Raw genomic sequence first — 22,173 nt, forward strand, 5'->3', positions numbered from 1 at the left:
TAATTACAGGTTTTGTTATTTTACATGTGTTGTACTTTACTTACAGCTCAGTAAATGTTTGCTGTGATAAATCCCCAGAAATGAACGAATGACTCAAAAAAAAGATTTGTTCATTTTACTGAACGAGATTCAAAGAACCAAGTCGGTAAAATGATCCGGTCTTCCCATCACTATTGTTCTGACTGAGACTACTGGACGTCGCTGTAACCACAGATATCTCGAATTTACAGTTTGTAGCGTACCCCTTCAACAGATGGTCTTGCACTTTGACTGATGGTTTTTAAATGTGTTTTATTTATTCCCAAACCAACGTAAGAACTTGTGCTTCTTCAGGGGAGTGCTAATACCATTACTTTCTCCATTCAAAACTTAAATGTAAAGACCATACATTAAACGGCGCCCTATGCAACTTCCGTTTTGTGTCTTCACTGACCTCCGTGAAAGGTGGTCCACCTGAAGGAGTTTCCAGCCATCAATGGCCTGTCATTGAAGGCTGCACACTGCATCTCTCTGAAATCCTCCGAGCTGGGGGGGCACTCCTGCACACACACGCATGCACGCGCGCGCGCACACACACACACACACAGACACACACACACACACACACACACACACAAACAGAAAATGTCCACACACACAATGGTTAAGAGTTGCGTTGCCAGGCAACAGAAGACAAATTCTCATAAGCCATGGTGCCAAAGCGGAGGCGGACATTCCCCAGGAACCACGGATCTCATTTCATTTAGTGTGTTACGAAACATTAAAAAGGGCAAAGAAACAGAGGGAAAAATGCCAAATGTGGATAAAATGGTGAACAGAGATAAAAACAAAGAGAGCTGAAGGAGAGAACTTCTTGTGAAGATCAGCCCAGAGAACTTTCCTTTAAAAGGGCAGTTACACACTTGTCTAATGAAGAATGTTACCCTCTATATTTTGTTGTAGTAGTGTATTCTTTATACTATGTATTTAAGCAAGTTCAATTTGTTTTCCCTGTCAATCCATTGTATTACACGTGACTTAATTTCCAAATTTATTTGCTTGGCTGTCCGCCGGCACCCACTGATGATACCACCTGAGGAGGCGCAACGGAAACAGGTCAGCGCTACATTACGCACTAGCTAGCAGCACGAGCTAACTAGCAGCGCAAGATAACACAAAATAAAAAGTGTTGTCAGCGCTAGCAGCAGCAGTTAGCTCCCCGACAACCACTGAAGGTAGCGGGACACACATTAACAGACACACACACAAACACACAAATTATCTTGCGTTTATTCTTTTTTTTAATGATGTAACTATGGCATTATAACTGTGCTATACGCAACAGCTTTGGTTTAGATCTCCCTCTTCTTCTGGTTCCATATCATATCAAACTTAATACTGCAGCACAACATTTGAAGACGTCGTCTTGGACTTTGACAACTGGGACAGACAACCTCTATTAACCCTGAAAGTAATTTGTGCTGAATCCAGAGATCATCCCAAAAACTGTATCTTCATGTTCAAAACTTCGTTCCATAAACTGCAGCGCAGAGATTCGCATCTGTTCAATGGAAATTGTGAGTTCATCACATCACACAAACCGCCGCACACGCAAACACGCACACACACACATACCTTCACATTCCTATATGACCCTGGAAGTGAGGACCGGGTGAATTAACTATGGAACTGAGGACCAACCTTTCTGCTACACTTAAAAATAAATGAATGTTACATTTGAGCACAAAGAGGCTGCCTGACTCCAGTTCCCACCTCAAATTCTTTAAAAAAAACTACAAATAAAAAAATAAAACAAATTGTATCAGTTCACTATCAGAGTGAGGACCGTTTCATAGAGGGCGCTGCTGGTGTCATTTTTTTTAATTATAGAATAGTTTACCTACCTTCTCTCTTTAGCCTGCAGTTATTATTTAGTATGTGATTATGAAATAATAAATAGGTATGTATGTTAAAAAAAAGAGTGACCATATTATGACTATTGATTAGACTGCTGCATAAAGGAACACACACGCACATACACACACACATACACACACACACACACACACACACATACACACACACACACACACACACACACAAACACATACGCTTGAGCATGCTCAAACATGCTGCAACCCATCAGTGGTGACTGGCTGTCCAAACACAACCCAGTCTGATACCCGACTACGGCGCGACTCGGATAAATCCCAGAGTTCAGTGCGAAGCAGTAAAGCGAAGACATGAGTTAATATGTCAGTGAAATTCCAAATCACACCCTGAAACACACACACACCTTCCAGAGCAAACATCCGCCATCGCTCTAAACCGTTTGCATCATGTTTTTTTTTTTCATGCAGCATGAAATGACCTTGGTGTTGCAGATCTTGTATTGTCTGGGATCTCCTGCACACGGGCCTCCCACCGGGTTCCTGTACACAAGAAAGAACACAAATTTATTGGACAAAGAAAACATACAGCAGGAAGGAGTTGGAAACTGTGTGTTTAAGTTTTTTTATTTTATTTACAAAGGATGCTGTTTCAACATACACTTTTTCAACTGTACAAACCACCCAAAAACATTAGTACATTATTTGTTAATACTATATTAGTTATCACTTTAAATGCATTTCAGGTTTAAAAAAAACTTTAAAAAAAAAGTACTTTGTACTTTTGTACTATAAAGTTATCATGTTCATGGGGAGAGTGTTTTTCCTGAAACCACAAGGTTCATCCCTGTTCCATAGTTTACATGTTGAAGTGTCCTTGAGCAAGACCCTGAAGCCCCAGTGCGTCACAGCAAGACATTAAGGCTTTACTTGCATATACACATTTTTTTCTGATAATTGGGAGCCAGTTTGGAAAGCTTTGCATCTTACTAATGCATTAATCTGCCCGTTCCTCTGTGTGAACCTGCAAGACGCAGAGGGCGTTTACCTGGTGATGCAGGTGCGCGTCCTCACTGAGGCCCCGCCCCCACAGCTGCGCGAACACACGGACCATCCGCTCCACACCGCCCACTCGTTTCTGAAGTGCAGTTGCCGGCGAGCGCGCGTCGGACGCCCCGATGAGGCCTCGACGGAGGGATGCCATGCAGAAACCCAGGACTGAGACACATAAAGACACACAAAACAGAGAGACACTTACATGTGGACATTGGAACACAAAGAGACACTGGGGAAGAGCAACATGTCCACTGGTGATCCAGACCCTGGATCCAGACCCAGACTTTTACTGGTAACAGAATATTGTTTTAAAGTGCAAGCAACTTTTACTTAAAGTTACTGAGGAACTCTTCATCAGAGCCACTGGGTCGGAAATCAGATGACATCATACAGGTTCACCAGAAGAGAACTCCAGTGGGGCCTCCAGCAGAGACCAGTCCACCGTGGACAGATCCAGATCCAGCAGAGACCTCCTCCTCTCTGGGAGCCGACGCCACACTGCTGGAGACCCAGGATGTATTGCTGGACCGGCTGGAGGGAAGGGGGCACAGGAGAACCAAAACCAGGACTGAAAGATGCAGAATGTCAGACCCGTTTCTCTCCATCTGGGATGACATGAATCTGATCGCTCTGCAGTGTGTGTGTGTGTGTGTGTGTGTGTATGTGTGTGTGTGTGTGTGTGTGTGTGTGTGTGTGTGAGGATGACAGATGCTGCAGTGTTGGCAGAATGAAGGGATATCATTTGTGAAATGGGTAAACAATATGTGTGTGTGTGTGTGTGTGTGTGTGTGTGTGTGTGTGTGTGTGTGTGAGTGAGAGAGTGTGTGTGCGTGTGTGTGTGTTTGTGTGTGTGTGTGTGTGTGTGTGTGTGTGTGTGTGTGTGAGAGGGGGAACTACAAAACCCACGTTATTTATAGCCAGGAATCCTGCAACAGGCGGTAAATTTAGAGAGTAGACGGTGTAAAACAACAACGTGGTGGATCAGGACCATCAGAGCCGAACAATAAAAGTGATTAGAGAAACCTCAATGGCGCTCCTTAAACACATTCCAGAGTGTTTTTCCCTGGAGGAGGCCTGCAGCCGGCAGTGCTCCCACCGGTTTTTCATTCAGGAGTTGGCTCACATACACTTTTTTTTATCTCTTACATTTGCAGTCATATTTATTCATAAACAAGCCACAGGCTGTTGTTGCTGCAGCACGTGGGGCTGCTAGTGCTTCTACCCGCGGAGGTTGTCACCGGCGTTGCTGTGCTGCAATGTCATGTCTGCACTGTGCAAGGTGAGTGTCTTGGATAGATTTGGACAACATGCATGTTGACCCGACGAGGTTAGGCTCTCCCCTTGCTGTGCTGGCCCTCTCCGGACGCGGCATCCTGCTCCCGACTGAGGCGCACTGTCCTTAGTGCCGCGTCACGTCACCAGAGTATTCTGTATATCTCCGTGATTAAACTTCAACATCCTGAACCTCAAAACAAATCTGAGTGTTTACAAAAAAACAAGGAGAAAAAAATGAAACTGTGGCTCTTTGACTTTGTGACTCATAGAACAGAATTTGTCAGACATGCTCACACACACGCACACACACACACACACGCACAAACACACACACATGCGCACACACACACACACACACACACACAAACACACACACACACACACTGTGCCATGACTCTCCATCATGTTCTGTGGCAGGGTCACCTGAGGTTGCCCTCATTAGTGTTACCGCCGGTCAAATTAACATTGATAACAGTTGGAGGTGGGGTGGGCTGGCTTTCTAGATAATGACGGGGGACCTTTGACCTTGACCCCCCCTTCAGATGAGAAGAGAGAGAGAAAAAACTGCTCCCGTAATTGAAAAGCAAATTGCATGCAGGAAGAGGTGAAGAGCTACAGATCAGTATCACCAGTTGTTTATTTATTTTTTATTATATATATATATATATATATATATATATATATATATATATATATATATATATATATTATTTATTGTATAGAATTTCTTATATATTATTTGTATTTTTTTTATAATTTAGGGACCCCGCTGCAAAAACAATCCAATCAGCATGCTCCCAGACCTCCACCACAGCTCACATCTGAGCCCCGGTCAAAAGGGCTGCAATTGGTTTATTTTCCAAAGAGGCTGGAATTTTCCTCTTCAAGAACTTTAGAGCACCGATTTTTCTCTACAAAAATTAGCTTAATGATGGCGTTTAACTCTGTCAAACATTTAAAAAAAGAGGACATAAAGGCAGGAAAGAGTGAGGGGATGTGGGAAAAGGCCTCAGGGCCCGACATAAGGGGACCACAAGGCTCCGTGTGTAAACTCAGCATGGTCATCCAGCTATTAGCTTTGTTTGCACATAGGTTGACATTATGGCTGCAAACTGACTTGTTGATAGCAACTTCACTCCATAAAAATCTGAACAACCTCTCTGAAGTGCACATGGTCAAAAATGTTAAATGCTATCAATTATTTACTATCGTCGTCTATAAGACACACACACACATTTAGCGACTCATGATGACGAGGTTGAGCCAGGTCTTACTTACGCTCTGCGGGGACGCCGGGTAGACGGGAGCAAGCAGCAGCAGGACAAAGGTCAGGGCCTGGCACAAGGTCAGCTTCCTGCAGACGCCAAGAGAAACACTGTCAGCCTGTTGCTGGGTAAAACTCCTTTATCAACACTTTTACATGTCAAACACAAGGTGAACGTTTGAGAGGAAACAGACAGGGAAAGATACGACTGACACGTTTGACCTGGTCCAGCCCCTAGATATGCTGCTGTAGGCCTAGACTGCTGGAGGACCTCTTAGGATACATTGAGCTCCTCTCTTCTCTTCTTCTTTCTCTCCTCTTCTCTGGTTCTTTCTCTCCTTCTGGAGAAATTATTGTCTCTTCAATGCAAATTACTAACTCTACTTCTTTCCGGGAGCCTCTGTGCTTCCTCGCCTCAAGTTTCTATAGATCGTGGCTGTCTGGATTCAGTCCTTCCTGCTGCGATGGATCATGGCTGTGTCTGGAGCAAGTCCTGCCTCCAGCCCTGGCCCTGCTGATGCCTGTCCTCTCTACTTGCGTCTGCTAACATGGATTGTGGTTATTTGGATTGTGATCCATGCCTATTACTTATCACATGAATCTTTTCTGTCATATTCATTGGATGTGTAGTAACTCTGTTACGTTATTCATTCTCGTCACATGACATCTATTGCTTCTGTCCATCTGGGAGAGGGATCCTCCTCTGTTGCTCTCCCTCAGGTCCCTTTCCGTTTTTCCCTGTAAAAGGGTTTTTACTATCTTTATTTGGGGGAGTTTTTCCTGATCTGATGTGAGGTCTCAGGACAGTGATTCATCAGTCCTTGTCTTCCCAAAAATAAAAGGCCTAAGGAGGTGGGAATAGTATTAGAAGCACCTTGTGTATAGATTGTAAAGCCCTTCGAGTCAAATTTTGTATTTGTGATTTTGGGCTATATAAAATAAACTGAATTAAATTGAATGTGTTAAAGCTGCATTCTCTTTCCTGACCACCAGGCAGAAACTCCTCTGGTTATAAAGAAGTCTGTTAAAGCTGCATTTTCTCTCCTAACCACCAGAGGGAGACTCCTTTGGTTGTATAGAAGTCTGTTAAAGCTGCATTCTCTCTTCTGACTACCAGGGGGAGACTCCTCTGGTTGTATTGAAATCTAAGCTTTGTGTGTTAAAGCTGCATTCTCTCTACTGACCACCAGGGGGTAACTCCTCTGGTTATATATAAGTCTATATAAATTACTTCTGACTTGATTTATTCTCTCAGTAAACATTGTAAACATGATTTTATGTCTCAATCTCTAGTTTCAAGAGAAACACTTACATGACCCGAGTCAAATTTTGTATTTGTAAAGTCAATCAGACCATAAAGCAAAGGATGCTTTAGGGTGGGGCTACATGGTGATTATCCAGTCTGGGATTTGTTGTCTGTTTCTTTTTACAACTTTAATTCTTTCACATTGTGTTTTTAGAATGCTGTTATTGTCTGTTGTTGGTTGATGGTGGTTGTGCTCTGAACACTGTGGACTTTGTTTTCTTTGAAATATTATACGCTTTAGCAAGAATGAATGCAAAAGCACTTGTGACTTCTTCCTGGTGCTCTAATTTATTGCCAATAATTTGTCTTCGTACTCTTGAACACTAAATGTCAGGTCTTGGGTTAAGACGGCCTTTATCTCAGGCTTTGTAAGGCATGAGGTAATCACAAGGATCGCAAGGGTATAAGGACAAATGATAGAGAATAGAGAGAATAGACATCTGGACCAGTCCACCCAAGCGGTTCCAGTAAGCACAGATTTTTTTTTAAAGATTTCGGTCAGATCGGACAATACCAAAGTTACTACAACAAACTTTGTGTTTATTCTGGCAAACCCTGTGGACTAAAGAGGTCCCTTTAGAAAACCACTCAATTTACTGCAGCACGGTCTGACAGTCTGCCTCTCTAAGTCCTAGTTTTGGTTCTCTCACGCCCCCTTTCCCTTCAGTGGGTATGACCCAGTGGCACTCATGACGAGCATAGAACTCTATAGAAACAGACCGTATTCACTCTGATGGTCTCGTTTACTGATGGATGTCGATGGAGGACCGGGCCGACATTGAGACTGTTTTATGACCAGTTAAAGATTTACTCTTGTAAAGTTGAGTATGGGTTGCTCTACCCACAAGATGGCAACGTCCAAAATGCTTCACTCAAGGCGCCCACAAACCAAAGGGTGCCGTGACAGTGACTGAGTCCACTTCACAGTCAATGGGTGCTTCCAGATAAGAGCTCCACTGAGCCTTGTGTTCAGTCGGCCGTGTGGGCTCTAACAGCTGCTCACATCTTTACTTCCAGGCAAAACAACTGTGACTCTCCATCTTTTCCTTCCTCCGATTCATCAAAGGAAATGTGCCCACTTTTTTTGTTCTTGTTGAGAAGTGCCGGTGATTCTTGGAAAGCCCCTCTCTTTGATTTGCTTCCTGGCCCTGTTCTGCTGACGGCGAGTCACGCCTTTAAGAGGTTTGTTTAATGATGTAGCGACTTAATCTCTTTTCCCTCCCACATATCACTTCTTCCTCCTTCCAGTCTTGTCGTTTATCTCTCTCTATCTTGTCTGTTCTGTTCCTTTTAACTAAGAAAAACCGAGCTGCTCCAAAGCATTTGGCTTGGTCCCAGGTCAGTAGTTGCCCTTGTCCAATTAAACGATACACATCTTCCTCACACTCGACTGAGCAGCCCTTCCCTTCAGCGACCTCGGCTCCCATCTTGGCCTTACATGGGGGAATTCCTATCAGAGGAACAAGGAAGGTCGTGCTGACCGTAAGAGGCAATGGCCTCATGAATCACGATAGATGTAAGAGGCCTTTTCATGTTGGCTCTGACTTTATTTTGCTCCCAGCATCTCAGCTGCTTGACGAAAGGGCCACTGTGTGTGTTATTGTAAATGTTTAAATGTGTGGCAACCAGTGTACGAAATACAGGTTGATTGAAAACGTCTCTTTGTGGTATTTAGCAACTAAACAAACCAGATGGTAGAGACCAAACCTGAGCCAAAATTGAAAATTGCTTTGCAAATCGCGAATTTGTTGGGAAAAGCAAAAATCTGTTACTGCTGCTTCAAAACTTATTCAAAAATGTTTTTTTTTTCAGCAAAAAAAAAGTATGTTTTAAAAAAGCACCTTGCATATTTCCGCATCCACAAAGTCGATTAAATAAATTTATCTTGCGAAAATACCGTAACTCTTGTGAGATTAGGGCTGTTGAATTATTTACATAAACTACCTAACTTGCTGTGGTGATTTTAACGTTTCACTAAACCTTTAAAAGTACCCCTTACAATGTCGGATTTCAGTCAAAGACACATCCCTGCCCTGTAACCGTACGGGCCTGTGGGAGTCAAATAAGACATCCTCATCCTTACAAACCCTCTATTCGTATCTTTACATTTACAAAACCGGCAAGAGTTTTTAAAAATTTTACAGTCGCTTTGGTCTATATACCGCTGCTTAGACTGCGTCATACGGCACATGAAGAAACAGGTGATCATTTTGATACTAAGGTCGACTGAAACAGACACTGTCTTGGTAAAAAGTAGGCAATTTTCCATTTTTGAACCGAAAAACAGTTTTTTGATTGAATATTCCTGGATTGTGTTTATGTTGCAAGATTGTCTCAATCTTCCTAAAATGCTGCACAATTAGTGAATCTGTGGGTTCTTGTTAAGGCACCGAACTATATATATATATATATATATATATATATATATATATATATATATATATATATATATATATATATATATATATATATATATATATTTTAACTCTGGGAGCTCTTGAGGAGTTTTTGATTAACCTTGTTTATACTCATGCTTGATGTTTATAGTTATGATCAAAATATCTTTTGAAAGTGATTTTTTTTTTCCTAAGACTTTGGTGATACAATACACATACAATAAATATAAGTACTGGAATTAATTTGGGGTTCCTACAACAATGCAAACACAGGGGAAACGAGGTCCCCTGTAGGTTCAGATGGTTGAAAAAAACTTTTTGGTGAAACAAATTGTTCATTGTTTGGATGACATGAATCCATTCACTAAAACACTTAAAGTTAGTTTTTGCATCAATACACAAAGCTGCAGATGTTTCCGGTGTGTTTTCTTTTAAACATCTGCGGTGGAATGGAAGGGTTTTTATTTATTTCATGAAAGCAAAAACATATGAATACTGTTGCAATCCACAGAGATGATGAAGTCATTCCTCTCACTTTCACTTTGGCTGCAGCCTTAGAACATGAAAAGACGGCAGCTTTGGTCACGGACCGGTTGGCCCCCTCCCTACAGGGTTCTCCACAGAGGTGAGCAGGGGTCAGGCCGCCCCCTCCGGCTCTCATTAAGACTATAGCAGCACATTAGCGAATAGCTTCGGGGCGGGGAGAGGGAAACGGCTTTAATCAATACGAGACTATATGGCTGTTTATTTTGACATTAGGTCCTCTGATGAGGAGGAAGAAGAAGATGAAGAAGAAACACACAAATGACACTGAAATAACAGAAAGACTGAAACCATAAACTTTAAGCCACCGCGTGCTTCTGTCTGAACATGGATGCTGGATTATAAATACAAACGTTTAGTGTGAATTAATCATTTGATTAAATCCCCTGAAAATTAAACCAGTTTACAGAGTTATGAACAACTTTAAATGTTTTAACTAATATATGTCATCAAGATACTCCCTTACTGATATTAAGACAATTATTTTTTGTATATCAAGTTTGATAAAAAAAAGAAGTATATTTTTGAATATGAAAATGTGTCATTTTTGTCAACAGAATTAGATGTAACTAAACTTTCTCATAAAGCTGACTTGTCTGATACTGTCTTAGTAACTCACACAAGAGAAAACATTATAGGCTCTATGTGGTTATGGGCTTTATTTGGTTATTACGTGTAGAATAAAGTAGATCATATTTTAGATTTGGAGATTGAGATATGAAACGGCCGCTGCAACAAGGACAGGGTTGCCCTGGATCTATATCGCAACACAAAACGAGAGCACCATTGTGAAACGGAATGGGGCACTATGATTGTTTCATATCTCTTATCTTGTTTTCATAATTGTTAGAAAGTCTCCTGTCCCCCACCCCTCCTCGCAGGCAGGTATCGCTCACTTTCCCACCCCACACAAATAAACAACCGTGCTGTTATTAAGCGAGTGCATTGCAGGTGAGAATGTGACCTTTGACGTCCTACGAGACACCTGACTGAGGATCTCTGCTCCCTCGGTTCTCTTTGTGCGGATCTAAGTAGCTTTCTAAGGGCGACCTTATAAAATTATCTGCACACCCACCACGTTTCCAAAAGCAACAAGTCTATCAACTACTCATCAACTACTCTATCAACTCTAGCAATGAGTCAATCAAGGAGTCAGTCTTCACCTTTGACCCCATTGACAGAGATTTAGCTGTGACCCCACCCAGCATTTTGGGGCAAGTCTTGTGGAGGGTCTGGGTGGTTAAATGGAGCATGACGGTGAATTAATTGACACAAACTCTTAACAGATGTTCAGCGTGAAGGGCCGCGCCAGGTCCGCCCTGACCCCCGGGTCTGCCTGGACTATGAATGAGGCCGCAACAATCGAAGCGCTCGGCCAGCGCATTGACACAGCGAGCCTCTCTGAACACAAGCCGGAGAGTCTTTGTGTCTGCGGCAGCTGCTCCGCTAGTGAAAAAATATTGTCGCAAAGCAAGACACCAAAGGCCATTGTGCGACTGTTGCGGTAAGTAAATCAAAGATTTAGTTGTTGCCGAAATGTCTGGACTTCCCTTCCATCCCCCTTCGCTTCACCTCTTCCACGACAGGGAAGACCAGCCCGGTACGGCGTCATACCTCAAGGATTATGAGATTATCTTTTCACAGCCACTTTGACTGAAGCGGAGCCTCTCAGGTCGTCCACGGTCGCGGTAGCAACGATGGGAAAAACATGCAGAGATGCCCGCGAGTAAAAAGTGCAAAACTTTACAATTGAAAAAAAGAAAGGCAAAACAATGAAGCTGGAAAAAAAAGACTCTTTTATAAATTTGGTAACCCAAACACACATTGCATTTAACACTTACAATCTTACGTAAGAAATGTAGTCTTGAAGTCTCATAATTACAGCTAAGACACACTAATATTTCGGTGGCAGAAGTTCCAGTTCTGGATCATCTAATCAATTGTTTTTTGGCATAAAGCCGACCTGTGCATCAAATTTAATGGAAAAACTATCCTGCTGACAGACACGGATACTCACTAACGGTGAAAACACAACCATGATCTTGCTGTAAGGCACATTATAGTACAGAGACGCACAAACGCAGAGCAGTAAACTCTTATCTGACTGAACCTTGACTCTGATGGAGATCAAGGCCCGGTGTGCACAAGTTCAAGACCTAAACAGGCGGGTGGGAGGGGAGACGGACGGGTCAAAGGAGATAGATTTTCCTTCCCTGTGTGAAACAAGAAGTCAATGTTGATGTATACATCAGTAACAACACAGAAGCATGGCTGTGGCTCAGTGGTGAGCAGGATCGTCTTTAAATCAGAGGATTGGTGGTTCAATCCCCGGCGCTGCTAGCCCATGTTGATGTGTCCTTGAGCAAGACACTTAACCCTAAAATTGCTCCTTTAGCTGCGCCTATGGAGTATGAATGATTAATAATACTGATGTGGCACCTTGCATGGTCAGTGTGTGAATGGGTGAATGATGTCATATAGTGTTAAACCGCTTTGAGTGGTTGGAAGACTAGAAAAGCGCTGTACAGCTCCATTTACTGTAGTTGTTTCAATCCAAACGCAAATCTTTGGATTTTTCCCAATCTTTTCCTAAACCTAAACACGTGTTGCTGGATAACTTCAACCTAGAATCACTTAAGGTGGTCTGATCTTTTTATTGAAAAAATAAGCTCATGTAGTTTTTTAACTGATCTGTCAAAATGCTAACTGTCGATTAGCGATTAACCATTAACATCCCTAAATCAAAGACCGTCAAGGACAGGTCATGCATCACATACAGCAAGAAGGAGCTAACTGAAAAGTCGTTTTATAATACTCTTTACATTTTCGATGAATTCTGCAACTTTAATGCAACTTTTTTTTTGCTGAAGCAACAATGAAGCATTTTAGAATTACCTATGGCTGTGATTTGTCTCTCTGCTGATTTCTCGAAAGAGACTCTTAGAGCCACACACAACAGCTGAATGATTGAAACTTTCTACCTGAGGCCAATTATTTATGTATTTTAGTCAACCTTTAGTACTCTGGATCAGAAGCTGCGTGTGCATCTGGGGCTCAGTAAAGAAAGAAATAGCTTTTCCAGTAGAAACATGTACCCTCTCAGTGTTTAAAATAAAAGAGGATTTTGCTGAAATTTTTTGGGCTTTTACCTAAATGATGAATCAGTTTGACGTGATGTACATCTTCTCTGCTCCACATCCTCGAAAGACGATAAGCAATGAAATTCCTCTCGGCAGGAGAGAGTGACATCATAGCGTGTAACACCAAATTAGAGTCCTCGTTTTGAAACTATATGCTCAGTGTTCCATGGTGAGCAGATTAAAGTACTGACAGCTCCTTCCCAAACATTCCTCCAAAGAGTTATCAGAGAGACAGAAAATGTGCCCTGAGCTAAATCTCTCTCCTCTCTCTCTCTCTCTCTCTCTCTCTCTCTCTCTCTCTCTCTCTCTCTCTCTCTCTCTCTCTCTCTTCGCCTTACTGTTCCTTGCAGGATGACAGCGGTCTATCTGACAGACAGCACACACATTCCTCCTGACACATTACATCCACACGCGGCCCATAAAAGGAAAAATCCCACTTTAACATCTAGTGCAGAATTGTCAGTGTGTATTGTTCCCTCTGACGCCCACCCACACCTAAACACACACACACACACACACACACACACACACACACACACACTGTGTTGCAGGGATGGGATTAGATCAAATATGAGGCGAGTATTTATAGCTGGTGACATTTGGGAGATAAAGCTAGTGAAGCAGGATGGGTGGAATGTAGAGCCAGAAGATTCATACTGTATAGCGGCAGGATTACCTCACCCGCTGGCAGGAAGTAATTTACAGCCGACTGGATGTGACCTCTGGGCCCCCCAAGAGAAAAACCTTCACACACCACAGGATTATCTAAACGGCTTCGAGTCAAGTTTCCCTCATTGCAAAAAAAGAGAAAAAGTCCAATAATGCATGGCGTGTTGGAAATGTGCACCGCAAACTTCTTCTTTCTTTCTGAATATTATTGTGATGAATTGAAGCACAAACAAACAAACTGTCTCTGGAATGTATCACCTCCCATCCTTCACTGTACTGCTAGATCTTTGCGGCTCCTTGCAAGCAAAACTAAATCAAGGTAAATATTTAACAACTTGATGCAACTTAATCACAGCACAAACTGTTTCCACTGAGAAGAAGAGAAAAAGATAACCTGTCTCTGGAATGTATCACCTCCCATCAAAAGTGGACACTTGTTATAAATCACTCTATCCATTCACAGGCAGCTTTACCTCGTCAGTAGAGTAGAGGACATGGTGGATCCTTAAGGGTCAGATTCAGGTATGTTGCATTCAAGTGCAGTGTTGTTCCCGCGTCATGGTGCGAAACGTCGGGGCTCAGATGCGCAGAGCATCCCAGCTGCAGGCTCCGACACACGGACTCCAGACGCGACAGCATCCAGAGAGCCGCTTCTTCTGCTCTTGTTGTTTATTTAGCTGGAACTTTTGAGGGAAATGTTGTGTTGCGATTCTCTCTCTCTCTCTCTCTCTCTCTCTCTCTCTCTCTCTCTCTCTCTCTCTCTCTCTCTCTCTCTCTCTCTCTCTCTCTTTCTATCTCTCGCTCTCTGTCTCTCTCTTCAGCTGCAGAGCTCGTCCATCCAAACAGAGTAGTCAATTTCCAAAACACATCAGCTTTGTCATTCGGGACGCGCAAAAAAACACCGCATGTTCTGCTTAAGGCGTCCAGGTGACTTGAGTCAGCAGGATTAGCTCCAAAAGTTGTTTCTTCTTTTATACTCGTCTTTCTTCTCTTCTCTGTATGAGCAGGTCCAATCGGCGCACTGTGCGGCGGAAAAGTAGACTGCGGATAGCACCACGAGTCCTGCACCACCTCTGGCTGAGTGCGCGAGGTGCTTCTCTCTCTCTCTCTCTCTCTCTCTCTCTCTCTCTCTCTCTCTCTCTCTCCCTCTCTCTCTCTCTCTTTATCTCTCTCTCTCTCGCCACCTGAGCACTGCATTCCTGTGGTGAACACGCCTCTCTCCTCCAATCACAATCTGACTCAACGTGTCCTGCAGAACTTATGAGGAGGATGATAAAGTTATTGATTATATATATTACTTATACATTATTTACCTTACTGTAAAGTAAAACTCCCTTTAAAAAAAAGGTGTCAAAATATACGCTGAAGTCTTTAAAGAAGAATTTTGCTTTTATTTAAAGTCTATTCAGTCACATTAAAAATACATATCTCCTGTGTGTAATTTTACGGTTTCAATCACTCCAATCCTCTCTCATTATCAGTTCTTGCTTCATCCTTCCTCACTGTTTCCTAACTTATCTCCATCTTCTCTCTCTCTCTCTCTCTCTCTCTCTCTCTCTCTCTCTCTCTCTCTCTCTCTCTCTCTCTCCACATGTTCAGACATCTTTTCTCTGTCTCTTTCTTGTTGTAACTGAATCGCTCAAGCAACTCCTTTGTCTCTCACTGAGCTTTACATTTGAAGTATTACATCCTATTTTAACAGGTTTTGTAACTTCTTCAATATAAATGTACAGTGACTTACTGTATTATTTACTGTATAATGCTTTTGCTGTATATTGCTGTGAAAGCAGTGCTTTCTGTGAGTCATACTGGTCCTCTTGAGCAGCAGTCAAATGTTCCTTTTCAATTTACTGCTTACGACTGACAATTTATTGTACATTTTTATTACAGTAAACTAACTGTAAATTGTGCATTATCTTGCTGGTTATCTTGCTGGCTTGTAAAGACATACTTGTTAAATCATTACAGCAAGTTACTTTATGCTTTTGATACAGCAGAGATACTGACACATTGTAGAGCAGTTTACTGGTAATTTACTGTAATCTTAGAGTAAAAACAACTGAGATGCATGAGGCAACCATGACGGTCATCGACAGCTTCCCCACGCTGCTCGTCTCGGTGGCGATGAAGCAACCTCATGGCCTCTCGATGAACTCAGAGCAACGTCTCCACCTTGGTCGGTAGCTGTCCCTTTAAGAGACATTTTAGCTGAGCTGTGCAATGATTTCAATGGGCGACCTTGAACCGATCACATGGAGCCGTGCAGACACAACAAAGGAGGCCGGACCACTTTAGTGTCTCCACACAGAGCTGATGTCTCTCTGTCATTGTCCGTCACTGCTTGTGAGTTTGAAGGATGTTGAAGGAATGATTTACGAACCAACAAATATTGACTTGTGGACAACATGAGCATGGAGCGCAATTCATCTACCAGACAGATTAGACTGCATAAATTAATAAGACATATGTTTTTATCAATCATCGGGGAATTAACCAATAGAACACCAACCTATTTTTAGGCCCTTTCCTCTAAATCATCCCTAAACTAAAAAGTGTGTATCTCTGCAACCACTCAGGCTATTTGAATAATTTGGATGTAATAAAAAGTACACATAGAAGATTTTGTTCAGATGTGTAAATATAAGTCTATATGTCACTGGTTAAGAGTAAATGAAGATGACACAAGGAAAAAAATCCCTTTCAGGATGATTATTTCTTTGGAATGGTGCAGCTGTAAGGTCCAACCCAAATCATAGCACAATATGTGAACATTCAATATGTGAACATTCTCTCTGGAAAGGTTCACTTTGATGAAGTAAAGCAGAACAAAGTTAGAAAGGGTTAGTTAAGTACAGAGAAAAATCAGGCGAGGACTCCAAAATTTGCATTGGGTCACATTTGCACACATCTGTGACCTTTGAATTCTCTCATGTACCAAACCATATATTTCACTTGTATTTTATTTATGGTCTTCAATACATCCAAATACAGCAATTTTGGCCTTTTTTCACAAAACAAGCTATGATTTACAGTTTTATATAACAATCGACTTCCCCTTAACCCCCCCTAACAGTGTAATCACATATTGTGTCACAATTTTACTATATGTCAAGCAACAATATTGTGATTGTAGAAATATATTTTCAAAATATTCACACCAAAAACACCTTTGCTTGTTATACTCATTATTATACCATGTAATTCAACGTTTACTCTTCATACTATATGTCACTTGCTCTAACCAAACGCAAAAATGCTCGCATGCAATGAATCAATAGTTTGCAGAAACTTGCAATGAAAAATAAAATATTCCTGGCGAAGATCCACAGCCCTCATTCAGTGCAAACTATGTTGTATTGAGGTTAAACTGAAGATGAGGCTTGGCATCTTGTAAAGTTAATATGACATTCCTTCTTTGTTCTCCACAGGGACACATTGACCAGGGAATGGAATCCAGCTCTAAAAACACTCCTCTTTAAGTGCACTAAAATATTTTGTTTTGTCCAAGATATCGTAACATTGGGTATTGTGGTTTTCTTTCCTTCCTAGTCGTGTTGTAGGGTATTCATCAACGTCGAGGTGACACAAGCTTGGAATGTGTTGTAAACTCAAGTAGATATCTTTAACAACATTTGTTGCATGGGCTCACTTATTTTTTAGAAACATGTGTGAGTAGCTCCTCTGTAACCTGTATATATACATATAACGATTAGTGGATTTCTCCGAGGGCTCTGCACATGTCTCGACTTGCAGACACATTTCCCTCAGCCTTCCCTTTTGCTTCCATCGTTACTGAGCACACTTCCCTGTTTAGAGCTCTGCGTTGTTACTGGGAACCAGATAAGCATATGCGTGTTTACAGTAATCATCACATTAATGCATGTATGCTATGTGTTTGTGTGCGTTTGGCAGCTCACACTGTGTTGCGCTGTAATAAGAGGCTTCGGAGCAGAGGAGGCACTCTCCTTAAAGACGTTAATGGGTTTGAGTGTTTCACACAGCAGCGCTGATGAAAGACTGCCAGTGGCGGCGTGACGCATCCTACACGTTACATGTTGCCTTAACACAGCGGTAGCCAGGAAGTCATACGTACTGGAGCATAAGACCTGCTCCTCCTGTTGCTGTCTGCTGAAAAAATGTCTCCAAATTTAACTCTGACTTTAAATATGTACAAGTGCTAATACAAGCACTGTGATTGATCAGTAGGCCACGAAGCTACTAGAAACGTCTAGCCTCAATCTAGAAACTACCTTGCTACCTTGCTGGTGAATTAACTGATGACTTGCTTGTCTATTTACTGATGACACCTTTCGCACAGAGGATTACATGAATGTGGTGAGTAAAATGCTGGCTGTATAACTTTTTTTTTTTTTCTACATCTGCAGTTGTATTTAATCATACACAGCACTGTGAACTGGGGCCTCAATAAAATTTGCATTGCTTCCTGATATACTGCTCCCTTTGTGTATAATTGCGTATTGTCGCAGCCACGTAGAATTCATTTGAGCTAGCACACAATCAACACAAGGATTGTTTTATTGTGACTTGCACATACATTAAACAGTTGCTGTGTTTTTATTTTACTTTTAAAATGTATTAGTAAAGGCCTTCTACCGCCATTGCTGGTTCTTCTTTAGAGCCTTAAATGATGTGGCTAAAAGTTCAGGCTGCTGTTCACACTCCACCAGCTGTCCTTCATTTACACTAACGAGCTTGTTAAGAGCGAAGCTGACAGCAGGTGGTCGACTACGTAGATTGTTTATTAAGAGACTTAATCATCTTTGACTGACTAAACACTGGTCGTCTGTGCACCTAAAACTGAACCACTAGCCCTGCTCGACATTTGTTTGACTTATTTTCAAGTATGAAATATCTTGTCTGTACATAACATCAGTACTTATAGCAAGAAATAAAGATGCTGCTGCAGTGTGATGTGCACATAAGATGTACCAAAGTACTTGCCAAAGTGTGTTGTATACGGCATAAAGCAGCTGTGTTGACTCGATCCGAGGATTGGTGGTTCGATCACCGGGGCTGCTTGCCCATGTCGATGTGTCCTTGAGCAAGACACTTAACCCTAATTTGCTCCTGTAGCTGCGCCCATGGAGTATGAATGCTTAATAATCCTGATGTGGCATCTTGCATGGTGGCTCCTCCCATCAGTGTGTGAATGGGTGAGTGATGTCATGTAGTGTTAAAGCGCTACTTTACTTGGACTGGAGCCTTTTGACAAAATTAATTAATTTCCCAAATCAAGTAACTGAATTCCTTCTCATCAAGTCAATGATTGAACTCCTTTCCTTACAACCCGAGAAGCATCTTAGCATGCATCATGGGTGGTATTTGAAGTGGAGGTGTGTGGATGACATAACAAGTCTTCAGGAAAAGCTGCAGGCACTTCCTGCCGTCCGTCGCCTTGGCAACACGTGGGTGTATACACGTGGTGTTACAACATATTTCTGGGCTCCCGCGCTAACTTAGCGGCGACGGCAGAGCCACACACGGGACGACGTGAGGGTTTAAAGTACGGGGTTCATGTAATACATAAAACATAGGAGGTGAGACTAAGCGCATGGCTCTGATTCACAGCTGTAGGAGAGAGAGTTATACATTCTAGTTATGAAACTCTCTGTGTTGTCCAAACTCATCATGAGAGCTATTCATTACATGCAACCACCACGGCCCATTTTACCAACCGCTTTCCCATGGGGGAAAATACCACACGCGAAAGAAAAAGCCACTTAAAGCCTCCAGTAAATACAATCCGCTACATTTACCGGACTTTTTTAATACTGTAAAAACAGGACAAACATCTGTAGCGAGAGTTTACGTACAAGAAATCAAACAGTCACATGCTGCTCTCGACTAGCTGAATGAGTACATCAGCGCACGACAAGAGCTATAGGGTAGTGGTGAGTGACAATAGAGGTCCAACCGACAACAAGAAGATGTTGTGGTCTAAAGCTAATTTGGATAGGCAGCTTTAAATGGGAAGTAAAAAAAATACCTCATTGTATGTGTAACAAAAAAACACATTGAAATAAGGAAATATAATATAATAAGGACAATAAACTTTAACGTTTCAAAAATGGTGTTTCACAAAGTACAATGTAAATAAAAACTAAACAAATCCACACCACATTTAGGAAAGTAAATTTCGTTGAATTAAAGTACAGTGAATAAAACTGAAACACCTAAAATACAATAGGCAATGTATAATAGCTATATCTACAAAAATAAATGCACTATAATTCCAACATAATTATATTGTTTTTTAGGTTGTACAAAGAAAAAATAAGTAAAATTGTTTTGACACACACACATATCTGTAAGAGGAGTTATATGTGAGGCCGTCAGACTGGGTCTAAACAAGACATCTGCATGAAACATCTGCTGCATCTGTACAGGCCAACGTTACCTCCAGCTCCTCTCCTACACATGGAGAGTCCAGTGAACCTCACGCTTCAGTGCAGGCCGGTTATGGCGAGTGCAATAGATCACACACACACACACACACACACACACACACACACACACATTTTACGTCAGTGGCACGGTAGTCTTAATGACCAATGTCTAAATACCACCAAACACAGCTGCAGTACGAGTGTAAAAACAACTTCACGTTTACTGAATGAGAATCCCAAACACGCGGTAAATAGAGTCCTCCCCTACTGGCTTATTGCTGACAGATGTTGCAGAAATGTGGTTGAGAATAACCCACATGTCACAAGCATGTAAACAAAAGCCAGAACGGACAGCGACCACAAGCCTCCCCCGTTCGACCGCCATTCCTCCTCCTGTTCTGGGAACAAAGTTTCATTCGAGCCGGTTCAGGTCTGATCTCACTCCTGTCGGAGGGGATTAAAAGAAACTATTTCAGTCGCTCGCAAAATGCACACACAGCAGCAGAGGTGTGACCAGCCGAGTCCCAGCATGCTAAAAATACAGATCACAAGCACAATGGTTACCAAGGAGGGCTTTTTTTGTTGTTAATACAGTGATGAGATGTTCCTGAATTCCTCTTATGAATGATTGTTTGGGGAGGAAGGTGCAGCAGGTGAAAGAAAGTGACCATATTTGAAATGCACAGGAGCGACCTGCCAATCAATTTGTAGCCCTGCCCTAAAACATCCCCTGCTTCCCCTGGATCGCACAGCTGCCTCGAAAAAGACGAGAGGCGGCGGCATCTGTGTCTCCAAGAACAACAGGTGGTGCTCGGACGTACAGGTGGTTGAAAGACACTTCGGCTAGTGTTGAACTGTTGGTGGTAAAATGTAAACCCTTCTATTGGCCAAGGGAGTTCAGTCCAATGTTTATACTGACAGCTTACGTCCCACCACGAGCGGACTCTGCAATGGCATTGGGGCTGCATGACTGATGTCATCAGTAAACAAGAGACTGGACACCTAATAGCTGTGTTTGCTGTAGCCGGCAATTTCAAAACACGATTGCAACCATGCCAACCTCAAAAGTGTCCTCCCGAAATACCTTCAACACGTGAACTTTCCGACAAATTGCAATTTATCATAGCAATACTATTATCATATTATCATAGCAATACTATTATCATATTGTCACAGCGGCTTTCAGTGAGCAGCGTCCCTCTCAGGCTGACTGTTGGGACGCTTATGAGGTTATGTTGATGACCTTACTGACAGTGTGTACATGGACGTCAGTAAACATTGTGGGTGTTATAGGTAGTGGAGTGTCTCCACTTGGGCTAACTGAGACCACGCTATTTCTGACAGCTACCAGACTATTGAAGAGTGCACTCACTAGAGATGCCCCTCTTACTAGGCAGACCATGTCTGACCTGTTTTCACAGAACTGGTCCCCACAGTAGCACAGTGCTCCCACTAAAGCTACTGCTAGGACTGCATTCAAGTGAATGGGACTATTTCTCTCTGTGTTTTGCATTTTTTGGGAAACAGCCGGTGCACGACAAGTTACGGTTCAAAATCCAGGAAAGAGAATAAGATTATAAAAACAGCAGGATAACATAAAGTGTGCTTGTGAGCAGGCTTACCGCTAAGTCACATTTAAAAAGCCCGCAGGAGAACATTAAGTTTGCTTGCAGCAGGGCTCTTTGAGCCCTTGCCACACCTAATAATAATAATAATAATAATAATAATAATAATAATAATAATAATAATAATAATGATAATGTATCCTTTATTAATGCTAAAATTGTTACGCTCCTGATGAATTCTTCTCTGCATTTGACCCATCCTTGATTAAGGATCAGTGGGGCTGCCCTGTGAGGCACCTGGGGAGCAATTAGGGGTTAAGCTCAGGTACACTTCAACATGTGAACAATGGGGAGACCAGGGATCGAACCAGCTACCTTGCGGTTAAGGGACGACCACTTCCAGGAGGATGAGGTTATGTCGAAGTGCACAGAAGTCTGCCGGGACTCTGTTGGTGCTCATGTTCCAAATTATGCTTCATCGAGGTCTACCCTGCAGCAAGCGCTAGTTAGCTTGCGAGTTAATAGCGAGCTAGCGCAGACCTGCTTTTCATCGCGCCCCGGGTGGCCAAGCAGGGTGAGATGCATTGCGGGGCTGGGTCCAAGTGTTATACAGTGTCCATTATAATGTCCCTTATCTAGTATTTTAGATTAATGTGTTTACTAATTTAATAAACGTTTCATATA

At 42.2% G+C, this 22,173-nt stretch overlaps 1 protein-coding gene across 1 annotated transcript in view; it reads right to left on the reverse strand.

Annotated features, from left to right (window-relative positions):
- Positions 1–14,591, reverse strand: part of adamtsl5 (ADAMTS like 5) — a 34,030-nt gene extending 19,439 nt beyond the window's left edge. The window contains exons 1-5 of the mRNA XM_068578436.1: positions 13,991–14,591; positions 5,478–5,553; positions 2,917–3,086; positions 2,351–2,411; positions 434–539 (exon numbers count right to left, since the gene is read on the reverse strand). Of these exons, the coding sequence (XP_068434537.1) occupies positions 434–539; positions 2,351–2,411; positions 2,917–3,086; positions 5,478–5,553; positions 13,991–14,013 (436 nt within the window). The 5' untranslated portion in view covers positions 14,014–14,591. The remainder of the gene's footprint in view (positions 1–433; positions 540–2,350; positions 2,412–2,916; positions 3,087–5,477; positions 5,554–13,990) is intronic.
- Positions 14,592–22,173: the final 7,582 nt, after the last annotated feature.

Source organism: Clinocottus analis, unplaced genomic scaffold, assembly GCF_023055335.1.
Source record: "Clinocottus analis isolate CAN_PGR_092001 unplaced genomic scaffold, fCliAna1.0.p SCAF_1, whole genome shotgun sequence".
NCBI lineage: Eukaryota > Metazoa > Chordata > Actinopteri > Perciformes > Cottidae > Clinocottus > Clinocottus analis.